Raw genomic sequence first — 20,975 nt, 5'->3', positions numbered from 1 at the left:
TTTTTTTTTTAAAGACAGGGTCTTATTCTGCCACCCAGGCTGGAGTGCAATGGTGTGATCTTAGCTCACTCTCCGGAGACCTGGGCTCAAGTGATTCTCCCACTCAGCCTCCTGAGTAACCGGGACTATGTACCACCACGCCTGGTTAATTTTTCTTTTTTTTTTGGTATTTTTAGTAGAGATGAGGTTTCACCATGTTGCCCAGGCTGGTCTTGAACTCCTGGTCTCAAGTGATCGATCTGTCTTGGCCTCCGAAAGTGATTTTTTAAGGATTAAAACAATGATGCACCGGAAGTTCTAGCACAGTACCTGGCACAGAATACACACTCAAATGGCACATGCTATAAGCACTATCATTGCCATTATGATATCCTGGTCAAGCTTCCTATCGGGATGACTCAGGACTATCATTAGGGTATGGGGTAAGGTGGCTAAGATTAGGTATCCATTCTGATTTGCAGCAGTTGTCAGCAGTAAGTCTTGGAATGAGGAAAGAGGAGAAAGAATGCAAGCAGCTACACTAGGGGTGAAGAGTGCCTCAGGCCAGCCAGATAGCTGTTTGCATGGAAGAAGAAGTGTTAACCTAGTGCTGCCTGTAGTAACATTAATTTACTAAGGATAGTTTTGTCACTTCATCTTTCGCTACACAACTTCCAAATCAGCAGTGGCCAGTGAAACTTGAGGTAGAAGCTAAAGTCACTCCCTATCAGAGCTACAAAATTCACATTTCCTCTAGGGCCTCACTGAGCACTTGACTGATTCTTAAGCCTTATAGTGAGGCCTTGATACAATGAATTATCTGGTTTTGTAGTCTAGAAGAGATTGTAAACAACCAGTTTTCATAGGTATGGCTGAGGGCTACTAAAGGGAACTGTGCTGATAGCTGAGAATCTGAAGAAGAAAGTAGGAAATAATAGATATGGAATGATATCACTTCATGGAATAACAATGGGTTCTCAGGATGATAAACTCAATTTTTTTAGGTAAAAAATTAAGTGTCATTCTTTGTGTAAAAGAGCAGGGAGCAAAGTAGTTATAAATTTTAGAAAGGTAACCATAATACAAGGAACCAAAACTACTCAACAACAAGGAAACAAATAATCCTATTAAAAATGGGCAAAAGATTTAAATAAAAATTTCTCAAAAGAAGACATACAAATGGCTGATGGACATATGAAAAAATGTTCAACATCCCTAATCATCAGAAAAATGCAAGTTAAAGCCACAGTGAGATATCACCTTATACCTGTTAGATTGGCTATTATAAAAAAGATGAAAGGTAAGTGTTGGCAAAGATGTGGAGAGAAGGGGAACAGCTACACTGTTAGGAGTGGCATAAATTAGTAAAGCCATTTTGGAAAACAATTTGGAGATTCCTCAAAAAAACTAAAAATAGGCCTGACTCAGTGGCTCATGCCTGTAATCCCAGCATTTTGAGAGGCTGAGGTGGGAGGATTACTTGAGCCCAAGAGTTTGAGACTCTTCCATCTCTATAACAAATTTAAAAATTAGCTGGGTGTGGTGGCATGTGCCTGTGGACCCAGCTACTTGGGAGGCTGAGGTGGGAGGATCACTTGAGTCCAGGAGTTCAAGGCTGCAGTGGTCACTGACTGCGCCACTGCACTTCAGTCAGGGCAAGAGTGAGACCCTGTCTCAAAACAAACAAGCAAGCAAACAAACAAAAAGAACTAAAAATAGAATTACCATACAATCCAGCCATCCCACTAGGTATTTACCCAAAGGAACTGAAATCAGTATGCTAAAGGAATATTTGCATTCCCATGTTCCCTGCAGCATTATTCATAATAGCTAGGATATGGAGACAACCTAAGTGTCCACCAACGAATGAATGGATTTTAAAAATATGGTATATATAAACAATGACATAATATTGAGCTTTAAAAAACAACAGAAAATTCTGTCATTTGTGGCAACATGGATGAACCTGGAGGATATTATGTTAAATAAAACAGGCCAGGCACAGAGACACAAATAATGTATGATCTCACTTACGTATGGAATCTAAAAAAGTCAAACTCATAGAAGTAGAGAGTAGAATGGTAGTTACCAGAGGCTGATGGGAGATATGGATAGGGAAAGGGGAAATGTTGGTCACTGGGTGCAGCTACAGTTAGGAGGAATAAACTCTGGTGTTCCATTGCACAGCAAAGTGCAATAATCTATCTATCTATCTATCTATCTATCTATCTATCTATCTATCTAAAAGAGAGGATTTTAAATGTTCTCACCACAAAGAAATGATAAATATTTGAGGTGATGGATATGCTAACTATTCTGATTTGTATACATATGTCAAAACATCACAGTATACTCCATAAACATAAACAATTATTAATTGTCAATTAAAAATAAAACAAAACTTAAAAGATAACCATAATGCTTCAAAAAAGTTCTCACTTAGGAAAACCTAGAAACTTCATTTATCTGAAAAGTTTATTTAGTTGGATTGCATTACCACCCAACACACTAGTTGAATGTAGCATTTTCTGCAGATACAGGTAGGTCTTGCTTGTTTAGCTTATACCAACATTAAATATTTGATGGTTTCTCATCAATAATAATAATTAGTTTTTCCTATATTCAAAAAATTTGGGGTATCATACTGCCTAGGGGATTTGTCTTTAAAAGCAAGACTAACTTTTCTATTTCATTTAGGCACATCAGTAATAAAATTATTAATTCTGGGGGCATACAAACTTCTTTGACTATGAAGGACACAAATTCTGTGTCTATAATGAATCACTAAATGTTTTATTAAAATAAATCTAAAAATGTTTTAGCATTCAATAAACACATGAAGAGATGCTCAATATCATTAGTCACTAGGGAATATATGTTAAAATTGTAGGCCGGGTGCGGTGGCTCATGCCTGTAATCCCAGCACTTTGGGAGGCCGAGGTGGGCGGATCACGAGGTCAGGAGATAAGAGACCACCCTGGCTAACACGTTGAAACCCTGTCTCTACTAAAAATACAAGAAATTAGCCAGGTATGGTGGCGGGCGCCTATAGTCCCAGCTACTCAGGAGGCTGAGGCAGGAGAATGGCGTGAACCCGGAGTTTACAGTCAGCCGAGATTGCGCTACTGCACTCCAGCCTGGGTGATAGAATGAGACTCCGTCTCAAAAAAAAAAAAAAAAAAATGGTAAAGAGATATTACCTCACATTCACTAGAATGGATGTAATTAAAAAAACAAAACAAAACAGGTAGTAACAAGTGGGAGTGAGGATATTGAGGAACTGGAACTTTCATACATGGCTGGGGAATGCAAGGTCATTCTGAGAAACAGCTGGGCAGTTTCTTAAAAAGTTAAACATACATTTACCACATGACCTAGCAATTCTATTCCTAGGTCTATACCCCAAATAAATAAAAACGTATGTTCACAGAGAAACTTGTATATGACTGTTCATAGCAGCATTACTCAAAATTGCTAAAAAGTAGAAACAAATCAAATGTTCATCGACTGATAAATGGGTTAACAAAATGTGATATTCCACACAATGTGGTACTATTATGTAAAAAGCGGAGCAAAGTACCAATAATACCAATACATGCTACAACATGGGTGAATCTCAAAAACTACTCAAAGAAGTCAAACCCAAAGACCACATGTTGTATAATTCCTTTTATATGAAATACACAGAAAAGGCAAACCTTTGGAGATAAAAAGTTGATTAGCAGTTGCTTGGGCTGGAAGTGGGCAGGGGATCTTTCTGGGGTGGTGAAAACATTCTAAGATTAGACTGTGGTGATGGTCATATAACTGTTAAAATTTACTAAAAATCATTAAAATTGTACACTGAAAACAAGTGAATTTTATGATATATAACTTACATTTTAATAAAGCCATTAAAAATGTTTTGGCATCATCTAAGTGACAGCAAGAAAGTGATTTTGTTACATGTATCAGTGCTTCGTTCTTTTTTATGGTTAACTAGTACTTCATAATATGGAGTTACCATACTTTATTTTAGTTTGTTTATCCATTTACCAGGTGAGAAATATTTGGGTAGTTTCCAGTTTTTGACGAAAGTAAATAAAGCCATTATAAACATTAATGTACTCATAAGAATATAAGTTTTCATTTTTGGGGGGCTAAAACCAAGGAGTAGGGTTGCTGGATTATATGGTTGGTGTGTGTTTATAAGAAACTACCAAACTTTTCTACCAGCAGGATATGTGAATTTCAGCTATTGTGCATCTCTACCAGGGCTTGGGACGTCAGAGGTTTTTTTTCTCCCCTTTTAATTTTTAAAGTCATTCTAATGTGTAATCGTAGCTTACTGTGGTTTCAATTTGATTAATTTTAATTTGTGGATTAATTTTTGATATGAGGCATCTTTTCATGTGTTTATTTGCCATCTATATATCTTCTTTGCTGAAGATTCTTTTGCCCCTCCTTTAAAAAATTAATTCTCTTAATGTATTTATTTTTTAGTGCTCTTTACATATTTTAGATCCTAGTCCTTTATTAGATGTGTTTTGAAATTTTTTTTCTCATCCTGTGGCTTGTCTTTTAAGTTTCTTACAGTAGTGATCAAAGAAGCTAAGTTTTAATAAAGTCCAGTGTATCAGTGTTTTCTTTTATGGGTTGTGCTTTTGTTGTCATATCTAAAACATCTTTGCTAACATAAGGTCACAAAGATTTCCTCCTATATGTTTCTTTTAGATGTTTTATAGTTTCAGGTTTCAAACTTCGGTCCATGATCTATTTTGAGTTAATTTTTTTATATGGTGTGATGTAAGGACTGAAACCTTCCCCTTCCTTTTTTTGGATATAGATATCCAACTCTTCTAGCACCAATTTTTCCAGCACCATTTGTTGAGTGCCAATTTATCTTTATTTTGTTTTATTTTTTTGAGAGACGGTCTTGCTCTGGTGGAGTGCAGTGGCGCAATCTTGGCTGGAATGCAGTGGCATGATCTTGGCTCATTGCAGCTTTGACCTCCTAGGCTCAAACGATCCTCCCACCTCAGCCTCCTGAGTAGCTGGAATCACAGACACCGTGCCACCACACTTGGCTAATTTTTGTATTTTTTTGTAGGGACAAGGTTTCACCAATTTATCTTTAAAGCCCGTTTTGCCATGTCTATTAATCAGGTAAAGCAAGGAACACAGCAGAACAGCTAAGAAGACAGCGTGAGCCATGAACAGACAGGACAATAAAAGGAGGAAACACTGTGGAGACCAATTTCTATAGCGAACAAATTATTTTTCAGCGGACGAATCTGGAGGCATTTGACCAATCACTTAGTCCACTGTTTCCTACGTCTGCATTTGGAAGCATCAGTGCAGACCTACTCCTAAGAAGAGATATCACTGAGGACCTTTACTTCCACCTCTCTTTGTTATGACTTCGGCTCATTTACAGAGCAGGCAGCTTCTCACCAAGACCACTGACTAGCTGTGTGCCTATTTCAAAACAGCATTCTGCCCAGGCTTTCTCTATTTGGAGAAGTATTTACATGTATTATAATTGAGTACTAGTTAAAATACTTAGTTAGGCTTGTTCTCACTGAAATTTGCTATTGGTAATGCAAGATAAAGGAGTTGTTGCAAAAACTGAAAGGTGACACTCACACTATCTTTCTAACGAGCTATCTCTCTAATGGCTTCTTTTCAATACGAAAAAGTCTCTGCTTAAATAACTATAATGAGAAACTGATCTTAGATAACTGCTTTCAAAAACGCTAATGCCAAATGCCCTACGCTTTTCGCAACACAATTTCGTTAATTTAGGCCTCTACTAGAAACTTCAGACAAGATGGTTTAGATCGTACACGAGAGCCCATTTCCCCAATTTTTAAAAACATACGTCCTTTCCCTGTATCATAGTAAATCTTCCCACATCCTAAAACTTTCTTCTCAAGCTTTTAGTCTTTTATTAAGAAGGCAAATCCCTTTCCTAAAGTTATCTTTGCACTGAGTGGAATGGGCACCACTTAAAACAGTACTCTCCTAGCAGGAAATGTGGCCTAGTCCTGGGACTGGGAAGCAACAGTGGCCTCCTGCTCATCCAGTCTGCATCACTGCATGTTTAGAGGTCTAAAAAATGTCATATACATTTCCTGGTACATTATCAGTAAACATTAGCAAATTAATAAATGTGAAATGTCCAGTGGATAATAAAGATAACTACTCTATTTTTCTTTAATGCATATTTAAGCTTGGTATACTTGCAATCTTTTATCTGTGAATGATCTGCATTAACCATGTTCATAATGTTAAAGGAAATAAATAAGTTCTCGACTGACAATTATTAACCTAAAAGTAGAGATCCAATAATCTCAAAGAATTTCACAAAGAGATAATATCAGACGTAGCTGGCATATTGGAAAGAGTATGGCTTGAGAGTTAAAACTTTCCTGTACTTGAATCTGGGTTCTGCCATGGATAAATTATGAAACATGTCTGGCCTTCATATTTCTTATCTGTAAAATAAAAGTTAAAATAACTCAAGTGCCAGCCAGGCATGGTGGCTCACATCTGTAATCCCAGCACTTTGGGAGGCCGAGGCGGGCGGATCACGAGGTCAGGAGATCGAGACCTTCCTGGCTAACAACGTGAAACCCTGTCTCTACCAAAAATACAAAAAAAAAAAAAAAAAAAAAGAAATTAGGTGGGCGTGGCGGCAGGTGCCTGTAGTCCCAGCTACTCGAGGCTGAGGCAGGAGAACGGCTTGAACCCGGGAGGTGGAGCTTGCAGTAAGCCAAGATCGTGCCACTGCACTCCAGCCTGGGCAACAGAGCAAGACTGTGTCTAAAAAAAAAAAAAAAAAAAAATCAAGTGCCTTGCTTAATGCCTGACAGGTAAGAGGCACTTATTATCAGCACCCATATGAGAATTCTGTTCAATAGCATGATAAACAAAAGCATTGGTCCAACAACTATTGGCCACTTTGCTTGCCTGAGTGAAGGATTCATTCAGTTTGACTAGTTTGTACTTAATAGACTATATGCTAACAGCAATGAGATTACTGCACCTCTATAGTTCATTAATTCATTCATTTACTCAGAAATATTTACTGAACAACTAGTATGTGCCAGGCAGGGTTCTGAGCTCTGGAGCTACAGTGGAATGATGTGCCTGAGAGATATTGATATACAGTGAGCTTGGAGGGTTGCATATGGAGAGCTGGTATCCTGACATTGATATTTATAGATAACATTCAAGTATGTAAGAATAATGTGGTGATGAAATACCAATTCTAAAAAGAAACAGAAATTTTCAGAAGTATATATTAGTAAAATATAAGTCATTCACGTTAAAAATATAAATTGAAGAAATAAGCTATTGTTCAAGGGAACAGTATGAAATAACTGCATATATCTGAAAGTGCCAATTTAACAGATTGAGAAGAGAAAGAGATTGGCAATAAGACTTATGCAAAACATGAAATTTTCTAAAAAAAAAAAAAATAAAGAAGTGGGGAGACCAGATTGCAGATTATCTAGATGACGCTTTTAAGCGTAGGTATATTACATCAGCAACTTTCTAAAATAAAGTACATTAAAAGTAAAATATTTCTTAGAGACAGAAAATATGGCTCTAAAATACAAGAAAATGTGTGACTGACAGTAAAGTCCAAAAGAAAAGTGACAAAAAAACGAGATGAGGGGAGGAGAACCCCGTATTTTATGATTCTGTTTATATGAAATATCTAGAATAGGCAAACCTATGGAGATATAAAGTAGATTTATGTTTGCCTTGGGCTAGCTGGGGGGAATGGGGAAATCAGGAAAAATCGGGGAAGATGTTCAAAGGTATGGGATTCTCTATGAGGTGATAGAAATACTCTTAAATTGATTGTAGTGATGATTGCACAACTTTGTGAATGTACTAATATACATGATTATTTTTTTCACTTTAAATGATGAATGATTTGCATAGGATATGAATTATATTTCAATTAAGCTATTTAAAAAAAGAGGATTAAGGAATATGTGAATTCCCTCACAATGTGTGGACCTTATTTGAATTCTGATTCAAATAAATAAGCTGTAAAAACAAAATAAAATATATTTATCAGACAGTTGGAAAAACTTGGGAGTGAATGAAACAGGGTTAAAAATATATTTGGTGTCATTGGTTTTATTGATGTAATTCAATAGTACACTAGAGAGGCTGTTCTGTAAAGTGGTTTATGGTCATGTACTATAACCATGTTGGGATTAAAATCTCCTTAAATATGTGTAAAATGTACTAAAACCCATCAAATTCCCATATGTGAACATTCTATTTATACATTTCTCATTTGGACACTCAGATATCTGTAATATAGCTTAAAATAATGATGTTTTCTTTTGGGAGGCCCAGGTAGGATGATTTCTTGATCCCTGGAGTTCAAGATTAGTGTGTACAACATAGTGAGATCCTATCTTACAAAAAAAAGTTTTTTTTTTAAATTAACTTGGCATGGTGGCATTTGCCTATAACCCCAGCTACTCAAGAGGCTGAGGTGGGAGGACTGCTTGAGCCCAGGAGTTTGAGGCTTTAGTGAGCTATGATTGCACCACTTCACTCCAGTCTTAGCAACAGAGTGAAACACTGTCTCCAGAACAAAACAAAAAAAGATGTTTTCTATTTCAGAATGTTTATACCCTAAGGTAAGTTTCACAATATAAACATCCCACATATAAATATGTTCTAAATAAATTTTTTCTGTTTTGAGTGTTTTTATAAGTAAAAAATGTGTTCAGATTTAGTCAGTAGACAAAACTAAGAAATAGGCATTTATTTTAAGCACTTTAGAATACATTATATTAGTCAACAGATGCTCATCTGATTGCCTTCTCCTAAGGGAGCAAACATAACTGAATTACCATTGCTTTATTAGCCCTCATGAAAGGAAAATCCACTCTACAATAAGGAATGCTGTCAAGACAACAGTAAAATGTTCTCCTTTTCACTTAAAATTTTAACCTCGTATTTATAGATGTTAAGTGGCAACTGGTAATATTATAGTAAAGAACAGGACAAAACAAAACTACGTAATATGTTAACTTACTGACGACTGCTCAAGCAAAAGCAAAATCTCTCTTACCATCCTGTTGATCCGCACAAAGTCTTCAGGTTTTTTTGCCCAAGGGGGAAGATCAACATCATTTACCACTACTTCATCTTCTCTGACTCCAAGATTATATCCATTACTGTTGACAAACATCTCTGGTAGGTAGTAGAACTCTGGAATTAGTTCCTATCAGGAATAAAAATGAAGCATATTCAACAAACCACTTTATAAAAAAGTTGAGTAAAACTATTAACTTATAACTTATTAACTATAAATGGAATAAAATAATTTCTTAAAACCAACATTTTATGAATTTATTCTATTCTATTCTATTCTTCATTTAATTTTATTTAAAGATCTGAGAAGATAAAGCATTTCTTGTGAACAATTCGCTTGAAAATTTATGTTTATGATAGATGATATTTTAAAATGTTACCCATTTTCAATTTTATCCTCCCATAAATTAATGAAGAGAAATGAGTATTCAAATTAACAGTTCATAATAGCATTAGAAAACAAATATGTAAAGCTATATAAACAAGTCTATGTTGTGTAAAATCTTTGTCTGAAAATTAATGAACTATCCAAATTAGAAACTAATTGCCAGTATTTGTAACAGATCACAGATTTTCTACTTTTCTTTTTAATCTATACTGACAATGACAATATGTGATTTTTTATAAAGAGATTCATAGTTTTTTTGACTTGATAAAGTAAGTTATTTTTATATCAATCACTGAACACAATAAAAGAGATGATACACAATATGATAATCAGTTTTAAATATTTAATGCATGCCATAGAAATGACAGGTCCTCAATAAATTGGATGCAAAGACAACCTGTGTTACTTGTACGTAAGTGTAACAAACAACTGGATTCAAGGCGAACTTGTGTGTGACGTACAGTGTCTAATTTGAGGTTTATGTTACTTTAGAATAAATCTGATATAGAAATGAACTGATCTGAATACCCTAAAAGTTTTTGTTGCTGTTTTTTAAAAAGTAATTGTGAGAAAATTAAAACAAACTGTAGTTTTTATGTGTACCATCTTGATCATCTTTTTTCAAATATCAAGATAGGGTTGTGAGGCTACACATTTATTTGTGTAATATGATCAACATTGATGGCACGACACCTGAAACTTAAATCTGTAGTCTTTTCTAGGGATGCATAAAAAAATTAAAACCACCACATACTGAGGTCTTAAAATAAACTGGATCCCTAACTTTCTAGAAAAAACATACATAAAATCTTTCTCTTCATGAGTTCTCCCACTAAAACTAATATATCTGTTTTAAGTGGGTGTTCATTTTAGTAATGCTCTGTGTGAAACTGACCATTACTCTTATGATGATCACTGTGAACCATAAGAAAAATATAAATGTTCATTTTCTCCAGTATTACGGGTACATCAACAGGTCAATATAAATGATTTTTCTGGATAAACGGAGCTTTGCTTTTCAAGAATTTTAAAATAGAAATCTTTCTAAAATCCTTTACATATTTCTCTGACATTTACTTATGCATATAGTAAAGATTTTTAGTACCAGAAACTGTGATGGGTACTCAGGAAACAACAAATGAACAAGACATGGCCTTACTGTTAAGTAATTCATAGTCTGGCCTATGGGGCAGGTGTAGAACCAGATGGTTATAATACACAATAGCAGCTGTGGAAGAAGGGAGCAGGGAGGAAAGAGCAGGGGATTCTGGGCAAGTCAGGAGAGACTTCATTGGAGATGGGACATTGGAGTTGAAGCATGGCTAAGATGAAAACAAAAAGAGGGGGCAGGGCAGCCTCAGGGTGTTCTACGGAGTGGTGATGAACACAAGAGGAGAACAGGGTATATTGTGGGTAGATCAATACAAGAGAGATGAGATGGTAGGAGGTATATGAGGCCAGATGATGAGAAAAGGTTTATGAAGGATAGGCTGTTTGGATTTTGTCTTACTGGTTTAGAAATTTTAAAAAAGACTTTTTAACACAGTCAAATTTGTTTTATAGCAAGATACTGGGTGACAAAGTAAACGAGAGATTGGAGAATGGGGAGATGTGGTGTGTATGCATGTGTAGGGAGGAGAAAGAGAGAAGGGCAACTGCTAAGTGTGGACAAAAAGGGGCCCTACTGTGGAACTTAATCAAAGAGGGGAAATCTGCAACAGAGACAAAGAGAGGGAATTAGATGGCTCACACTAAGAGCCAAATGTGTATCAGCAATAAACTATGTACAAGACCTCAAGGTCACAATGAAAAAGGAAAAGAGAATTCTAGTGGAATACAAATTAATATAATTTTTCAATGACTCCAATATTAGCGGGGAAATGGAGAAGAGGCTGAAAGAAAAACCATACGGCAGAAAACACATGTTTATTTGCCAAAAATCATACAGTTTAATTGAGGGATAAGACAGGCTACAGGGTGCTTCAGCAGTGACCATTCTATCAGCAATGACTATCATGAGTCCGATTTCCAGGCAGGGAAAACATGACAGTGTTTATCAGTCACGGAAGGAGCAGTATGGTATGATCGCTGACTGGAGAGAAGAAGTAAAGGATCACTGCTGTTCTCATGTATTGGCACTCAATCAGAAATGTGTATTATTATCTTAAGACTTCAACGTATTAACAAAATATATAGTTTCTTCTGCTCTTACTCTCACTGTTTGGGAAAACATGAGGAATTAGTAAAAGGTGCAGAGAAAGCAAAGATTATTGCTATTTGCATATGACCTGGTCTTCATGTGACACAATAGCAATGACACCCTAAAGGGTCCAAAGTGGGAAGGAACGTAGGCTTGTGCAGCTGCTCGGCTGGGAGCGTGATTTATATGTACTAGACTCACATAAATCAGGTGTTTCCCTTACTGCCTTTCATCAGTTAGTTGTGCTCCTGTCCTATCTCTATAACGAGGCTACAGAAGCTTCCTTGAGGGCAGAGAGGAACGTATATATCTACATGTATATAGCAAAATATATTTAGTTTTATTTAAACAACTCAAATAGTCTTAATTTATCTTATACCACTTTGGCACTCTATAATGTTTTTCATATATTATTTCCCATTCTTTCCTGTATAAAATATGTGGTCATTATTAACTTACCACTACAATGCGATTTCACTGAAAGTCATTAAATTAGATTCACAAAGGCGCAAGAAACACAGGATGTCATATTTATTAATGTGAATAAAATTTGGGAAAATGCAATTTTAGTATGAATAAAATCTGGGCAAATGAAAAGTTCTGAGCCTATTTTGTGAGGTTTACGTTTTGTTGGATCCTTAGTAGCTCTCAGTGCTATACTTTGCATGCAGCAGGTGCTCATTAAATACTAAACTATTACAGATATTGGATGAAGTTACTTTAATAAGACTAGAAATCTTCTGGGGAATATGCAGATGGTTGGAAAAATGCCTCAAGATGGGGAAAGAGTCAATGAAGGACTTTATTAAATAAAAGGAAAAGGATATCAACCCTGACATGGAATCTGCCTTTTAAGGGGAAACTTTTCTGTTTAAAAAATGTTATCTTGTTTATTTTCCAGTTATATTTAAAAGGCTCAGAAGTATAAAATAGCTCAATTTAAATACAGAAAAAGTTGATTTTAAATTTGCCATCAGAATTGTTCTCTACAGAAGTGGCAGAAGACTAATTTCATTTTCATTTAGGCACTAACAGCTGGCCTCCACCAAAGAACAAGGCAGGCCTAGAAAGATCTGTCTTGATGGTTCTTTAGAAGGGCAGGAGGAAGAATACTCCAGTAAGAACATTCAAGGAGGCCCTAACTGCGGCTAGTCATAGAAAGAAGTAGTGTTACCAGGGCCTACAGGACAACGTCCTAAGTAAGGACTTTTTTTTTTTTGGCTCCATTCTTATCAGGCCACCCAAAACGTGGTCATAAATTAGGGCATTAACTAAGATGCTGATGTAAGATGTTAGAGGCTTGATGTTTGAAGGGACAAAGAAACTCTCCCAGATTTCTCATAATGGAAACAACCACTAAACAGACATGTTTTAAACACAGACAGAAACTCCTGAAGCACAGCTTATTTGCAGAGCCCCTGGAAGTTTCAAAACACCAGAGCTATCAGTGACTAAAGCTTTCTGAACCTGAAGTCCAGAGTTGGGGATAGTTTGGAGTTTTCTGAAGGGGATAGAAGAGGAAGTGACATTACAAGAAGTCTAGGGAGAAGTAGCTGAAGCAGCAGAGGGGGGAGTTTTTTTTTTTGGTCTCAGTTTTATTGTTTTACAATCTTGTTTCAAATAGCAATTTTTATTTAAAGTTAGTATGTAAACACAAGACATTAGTATAATTTATATTCACAATTCCATTATTGAAAAGATTTGTTGTTTTAAAAATATAAACCAAAGAATATGAGCGTTTCATTTCTGGGATTCAACTGGTTATGTGCAAGAAGATGACAATTACTACATTTGTGCTCCGAGGCCAGGAATCACCTTAAATGTTACCTGTGGTCATTCTGTTCTAAAACAGCAGGTAACATTTATTTTGGTAACTCTCTATGTCTTGGCACTGTTCTAAGTGCTTTACATATATTTTCTTAATCTTCACAACAAGTTTGTGAAGTAGGTATTCTCATTATTCCCACTTTATAGACATGGACACTGAGGTAAAGATCGGGTGGGTAATTTGCTAATGGCTGCAAAGCAAATAGGTGGTAAAGCCAAAAATCAAACCCAGATACTTTAAATCCAGGTTTCCTGCTCTTACATTCTGTATTCCGCTGTTTAAAGTGACAATCCAGTCTTTTTTTTTTTTTTTTTTTTTTTAAGATGAAGTCTCACTTTGTCGCCCAGGCTGGAGTGCAATGGCATGATCTCAGCTCACTGCAATCCCACCTCCCGGGTTCAAGCGATTCTTCTGTCTCAGCCTCCTAAGTAGCTGGGACTACAGGCGTGTGCCACCACACCAGGCTAATTTTTGTATTTTTAGTGGAGATGGGGTTTCACCATATTGGCCAGGCTGGTCTCGAACTCTTTACTTCGTGATCTGCCTGCTTCGGCCTCCCAAAGTGCTGGGATTACAGGAGTGAGCCACTGTGCCCGGCCACAACCCAGTCATTCATATGAGTTTACTCTGTTTTAATTTTCTGCAGAGCAATGATAATTTTCTCTAGTTATTGCTGTATGCTTGCATGTCTCATCATAATAGAAATCCCAAGAAACTAGGGACCTTGTCTATTTTGCTAAAACTGGTGCCTAACATATAATACGTATTCCGTAAATATTTGTGAAATTAAAAATGAATCAAGATTACTATATGTCTACCATATCCTAAATTTCAGGCATTGAAATGTTGATTAAAAACTTTGCAGGCCCTAGATTTCAAAGTGTGTTTCTTTCTTTTTTTATTTTTGAGATGCAGTTTTGCTCTGTCACCCAGGCTGGAGTGCAGTGGTGCGATCTCGGCTCACTACAACCTCTGCCACTCAGGTTCAAGCGATTCTCAAGCCTCAGCCTCCTGAGTAGCTGGGATTATAGGTGTGTGCCACCACAGCTGACTAATTTTTGTATTTTTTAGTAGAGACAGGGTTTTGCCACGCTGGCCAGGCTGGTCTCGAACTCTTGATCTCAAGTGATCTGCCTACCTCTGCTTTTCCAACTGCTGTGATGACAGGCATGAGCCACCATATCCGGCTCAAAGTGTATTTCTTAAAGAAGAGGAACCTCACAGCTACCAGTGAGTTGAAGATAAAGGGGGTAGCTGGGCAGGCAGCCGCACTGGGATTCTCCCTTCTTCTGCCAGGGAAGGGCTACTTTATGGACATCAGAATCAAACAGGTCTGAGTTCAAATCCAGACTTCTTGCTAGCCTGGGCAGCTTTCTTAACCTTTTGACAGAAAGTTTCTTGATATGCAACATGGTGGTGATGTCAGCAATGAACTCTTAGGGTAGATGTGAGGATTAAATGAAATAATGTTTACAAAACAATACATTTCAAACTTTATATAAAATACACTCTAGAAGATATTTGGTCTCAATTGTTTTTAGGGGCACAGATCAAAAATATTACTTCTGAGTTTAGAGTTTACCCAGTACCAAAGTGCATCCTGTCATTCAGTTAAAAAGTTCCGTCACTTTGGATGTTTGTGTTTCAATGAATAGCTATGTAGACAGTTCAGATGATGCAAGTATTTTTAGCAAATATGAGGAAAAAAAATAGCTCACAGCAGTCTGAGTTATGTGAGGCATGCAAAAATTCATCAGGTCCAGAGAGACGTGCGTGTGGGACTTCAGTCACTCACGCCACCTCCTCAACCCAAGCCTGGGGAGCAACTGTTTAAAAAGGAATTTTGTTTCTGACCAGCTGCCTTACCCATTATCTTCATGTTCCTGAAATCAGTGATACAAAGAACAATGTATATCCAATGGCTTATCTTATTTTAATGCAAATTCTTGGTAAGCAATTTAGGACCTGCCTCTTCCTTTTTTCTTAAAAACCCATTTATGATTGCTGCTAATCGGAGTGTTTACTCAGGGATACTTGAATCTATGTTACGGGGTGACCATTCTCAAGCTCTGAGCTCAAATGAACTTTACACTTAATCATATTTTCTGAATATGGTTATTTAAAGTTGACATATATATGGACTAACACATATAACCTAAACTAATCAGATGTATTTTATACATTGCTTGCTCATGAGATTTTGGTTTATGTCTAGATGCACACTTAGACTGTAGAGAATGGTACAAACCAAACTAGTACTTAAAATATTTTTAAAATCGGTAACTTACAGAGTTTTCTCAGCGTAACAGTCCTCCCATCTCACAAGCGAGCCCTTTGGCATCTCCACTTTACTCCTCCCATAAAGAGGTGGAGTCTATTTCCCCTCTCTCTGAATATGGCCTGGCTTGTTTCAACACACAGAATGTGACAAGGTGACACTGCAAGCCTTCTTAGGGCAGCCTAAGAGTTAAGAGGCCTGGCAGCTTTTGTTTTAGTCCTCTTAGAAGCCAGTTGCCACATGCAATTTGTGTGGCTCCCTTGCTAGAGAAACATTAGATACAGACAGACATGCCCAGGCAGTTCCTGGCTATTCCAGCCATCTCAGATGAGGCACAAGACATGTGAGCAAAGCTACTGTGGATTCTGCCGCCCAATCAAGCTGCCCCACTGTCTCTGTGTGGCTTAGAGGTTAGCTGTCCTTTTTGAGCCTTAACTCTGATTGCATAATTGTCAATGAATAAATAGTTGTTTTAAGCCTATAGGTTTTGGGGTGATTTGTTACAAAGTAATAAATGACCAGAACAGAAACTGATTCCTCAAAGTGGAGTGTAAAGTAATAAAAAGAATTTAACATATGATTCTGGCTTGGGATGAGGCAGCAGGCAGAAGTGGGAGGGGTGGTGAGGAGCCTGGTGGGGTCTGGAAGATCAGCAAGGAAGTTGTTATTGGAAGCAGTCCCTCTTAAGTAGTGGTGGAAAATTACCATTGTCTTCTGCAAAAATTTCAAAGACAGAAAAAGTACCTAATAAGCATATGCTTCTGACTAAGAAGATTTCCAGGCAGAATGCTGAAAGTGACCAGTGGTTTCATCTAATGCTGTAAGCTATGCAAGAGAGATAAGCTGTGCAAGAGAGAGATGAACTCAGGAAGAAACTGTTCAGTTCTGAAGCGGTATTTCAAGAAATAGAAGGGCCTAGAACACTCTCTTCAGTTGGCAAAAGATTCTCAAAATAAGACATAGGTTCAAGATGAAGATCAATTCCAAGGTGCTACAAGTAAAATATGGCCATAGAATAAAGCTCAAATCAAAGGCGTGACTGTAAAACTCTTTTATAAAAGTTAAAATTTCAGGTAGTGTTTTTCAGACTTGCTCAGCTACACAGAGTGATTCGCTAGAGAAAGGGATTCTTAGGGCATTATAAACAGTATCCTAATTTACAGCTTGAAAGAGAGAATCCTGTTCCAAAAGGATTTGTGAGTATTAGCTTTTTCTAATTTGATACACAGAAAGGCTACACAGTTTTAAGCTGCTGTACCAACTTGGGCATATGAGGCTTTGGCCCTAACTTTCTATGGTCAGGAAGCAGGCAGAGAAAGATACTCAGCTGCAAACTATGGTTATTTCTTCTGGAAACAAAAGAACGATTCAGAGGGCAAAGCCAGTGTTCCAGAGGAAGTAACCAAGAGCCATGGAAAATAATGAATTAGGGAGCCAAGCCCAGATAACAGACCTGGGCCCTAATCCATGGACAGTCCCTGTCCCTGCAATCTGAGTAATCGGCAACTTGTTCCTGGCTGGGTTTCAGAACTGCTATGAACCATTGACTGCTGTGTACCTTCCACATTCTCCCCCTTTTGAATGGAGTATCTACTGAAGTTTAACTGTTCTGTCTTACCACCACATGTTGGGTGTACATGGGACAGATAATTTGTCCTTTTAGTTCCCAGGTCTCCAAATTAGGAATTGCTGTGCCGTATCTGTATCCGGAGCTTACATAGACATTGAGATACCAGGTTTTCAGTCTGATACAAATACTGCGGTGGGACTTGTGGGGAACAAGTTGAGCATATTTTACATATAGGATGAATGTGAATTTTGACCAGAGACAGGACTGTGGTAGACTGTCTCCGAAGAAGGGCACAGTAATCCTTCCACCCTCAGTGTCCTCTTGAAATGTGACTTTGCCACTCGTCTCATCAGGAAGTGGAGTCTGTGTCTACTCTCCCTTATTCTGGGCCGGCCCCATGACTTGCTTTGAGCAAGTGGAAGTAACATGATGTGACTTCCAGGCCTAGGCATGAAGTGGCCTTGCAGCTCCCATTCTTAAAATCCTCTTGGATATGAAGCATCTTAAATAACTGGACAGACTCTGTGCTAGTACTGGCTTCCTCTTTACCTGCCTGAGTGTGAACTTAGGTGACTCACTTAATATTTGTGAACCTCCTTTACAAAATAGGGACGATGACTGCTACCTCATAGGATTGTTTCAAGGACTGTATCAAACAACCGACAAAAAACATGTTTGAAAATTATTCAGTATTATTTTAAAAGATGGGTTTATTTTTAAAATGTGTAAGTGTACTCCTACAGAGGCACATTAGACACTAGATTGCCTACTTAAGATAACTGCTGTTCTGCTGACTCTCTTCCCATTGATAAATTTCTATTAATCAGCTTCTCTTTAAGGAAAAAGTCCAAGTAGTTTAAAATTTCCTGAATGAAAAACAGTGCAGGAAAACACCAAATATTACTAAAGAAATGGCAAAATGAACATTATAGAAGGCATTTTGTGTCTATAAATGTGATTTCTAGTTTACTTTAGCAGTTACACTAAAACCCCATGGTATAGTTAATAGTATTATATACATTCTGTCAAAAAATAAGAACATATCCTCAAATGCAATTTCTAATTTATAAGCTTATGACAAGTTCAAGCTGCTGAGAAATTGGACCTGAAAGTATGTCTCAGAATGATAGAAGACCACTATTAACACTATCATAATTGTATACCTACTGCATCAAATCTGACATTTCAGCTTAATATATTTTGCTGAGAGAGCATACCATTTTATGGCTTCCTAGTGAAATCAAATCCGATCCAGACGTTTTCACTTTTCTAATATAATTCATTGCAAGGTTTTAAAGCTGCCATCTCTTTTCTTCCTTTTTTTTCAAAAGACTGATGCCCTGGCATTCATTAATTCCACAAGAGCTCATAATGGGTCAATGAGTCAATGGCGAGCACCTCCATTAACTGTATTAATTTACACTATGTCACCTTAATGACATTTTGTCACAGCTACCTTTTCTGACATCTACATAGCTATTCAAAAAGTAATATAACAACTTTTGAAGGCATTAAGGAAAATTAGTGTAAGAACTTCAGTAAGTTGAATGTCATTGTTACCAAGACTAGGCTAGAGGAAAGAAATTCAAAAAATAATAATAAAGTAAAAACTAACTGATCTGACTCAACTCCAGAGACCTCTCTCCTGAAAGGTCACTTCAGCAGCACTCCTTCTTCCCAGCTTGCGTTCATTAGCACAGGAAGAGACTGACATTAATAGAGACAGACAGAATAAAACCATCTACTGCATCCTAGTTCTCTCCTATATGATTAACTGACTAAGTTAGTAGACATTGCAGAGATACTTGTCTTCTCTGGAAGTGGAAACACACTTCCTTAAAAAATATATCAAATGCTATGTTTTAACAGCCTAGAAATAAGAAATAAAAACTTTAGGTTTTAACACACTAGTAGCAAAACAAGTACTACTCTTAGCAATGTATTTTTATCTGATACATCAGGTTTAATCATGAATTCAGAAGATTCTCAAGTTAGCACTAGTTATTACCCAAAAGTCTGATCTTCTCTTTAACACTCTGGTCATGAGGACCCCAAATTCTGATGCTATAAAGGAGAATATAAATATATTTGACTGGACACACACATACACACACGCGTGCACACGCACATATGCACATGCACACGCACTCACACACTAAACGAACCATAACAAAGCTAAGACGACTGAGAAACCCTACTTGCAATGGAACCTTCTGCAACTTCAAAGATCTTTTTCAAATCAGTAAGAGAAAGACATGTGACCCAACTGAAAAATGAGCAAAAGACAGGAGTCAGTGTACAGGTCAATAAGTACATGAAAAATGCTCAACTTCACTAAAAAAAAAAAAAAGCAAACTAAAACAAAGATAACTTAGTTTTTCACTTGCCAGACTCACAGAAGCTCCATTGTTTAATACAATAGTGATGATGGGTGTAGGGGGTATGGGGAAGGAGGTACCCTTGCACACTGCTGTAAGGGAGTGAATTTTCATCTTTGAGGATGATGGTTTGGCAGTATCTTAAAAAATAAAAACATATATTGTCTTTAAGCCATGAGTCCCATTAACAAGAATTAGTCTTTAGGTATATAGAAGGAGTCCATCAGGATGTCTGTGCAAAGATGTTCACTACAGCCTTGTGTTTCATAGCAACAATCAGGGAGAAAGATTCTCCATCAACCAGAGATCACATATATAAATTATTGTATATATGTAGCATGCTGCCTTTAAAAAGAAAGGGGAAGTCTACATGGCAAGATCTAAGATGTATTAACATATGATATGAAAGGTTCACGAGTGGCGGTAAGAGAGCCGAAAATGAGAGCAATCTGTGTAATGTCAACCTGGAGAAATGAGCTTCTTATGAACTAATTAAGTCTTTGGGGGAAAAAAAAAAAAAGCTGCATGTTTGTGTTCAGTACAGCTGCTTGAGGATAAAAAACAAAAAAACTCCCAAGTTAGTGATATCCACATTGGTCTTTGTCCTGGATGATGTGACCCCAGGAGCCCCCAAAATATAATTAGTAATAAAATGTAAATGTTTCTGAAAGGGTTTTGAAGAGGAAAATTCCTGGGAGAATGTAGAGGAAAAAGCCTGGTACAGGGCATTGGTTATCAGAGACTGATGGTATAAAGCATCAATGAAATTCTCAGGCTAGGAAGTGAAATCTAAAACTGTATATAAAAATTAGAATGACTGACCCCAGTATGTGTGTGGGCATGTGAGGGTGGATCTCTGAATTAAGTTGAAAAGCCAATTTTTGTGTATGTGTGTGCGATGATGTCAAATAACAGTGAGCAGGCATTTTCATTTGAAATAGGCTGATATAATATGGATATAGCTCTGATTTAAAATATCAATAATCTTAACTGCGATAAGAAGCCTTCAATTATAGATAAGAATATTTAATTCACATACAAAATATCTGAGTGCTTTTTATGAACATTGTGTGAATTCTGTTTACTACTGTTCAATGGGAGCCTATGGATTCCCATTTTCTGTATTAATTCTCAAAGTGTTATTATATAAGAAACAGATTCCCTCCCTGACTTCACTGGTAACAAATCATTTTAAATGATGGCTTATGGATATTTTAGAGTTTAATTCTCAGCAAAGTTTTAA

At 36.9% G+C, this 20,975-nt stretch overlaps 1 protein-coding gene across 1 annotated transcript in view; it reads right to left on the bottom strand.

Annotated features, from left to right (window-relative positions):
- NBEA (neurobeachin) overlaps positions 1 to 20,975 on the bottom strand; it is a gene marked incomplete at its 3' end in the record, with an annotated part of 753,742 nt that overhangs the window by 53,486 nt on the left and 679,281 nt on the right. Inside the window, exon 48 of the mRNA XM_011969865.1 lies at positions 9,068 to 9,220. Within this exon, the coding sequence (XP_011825255.1) occupies positions 9,068 to 9,220 (153 nt within the window). The remainder of the gene's footprint in view (positions 1 to 9,067; positions 9,221 to 20,975) is intronic.

The sequence above is a fragment of the Mandrillus leucophaeus genome, unplaced genomic scaffold (assembly GCF_000951045.1).
Source record: "Mandrillus leucophaeus isolate KB7577 unplaced genomic scaffold, Mleu.le_1.0 Scaffold916, whole genome shotgun sequence".
Taxonomy (NCBI): Eukaryota; Metazoa; Chordata; class Mammalia; order Primates; family Cercopithecidae; genus Mandrillus; species Mandrillus leucophaeus.
This window is presented reverse-complemented; position numbering and strand designations above follow the sequence as displayed.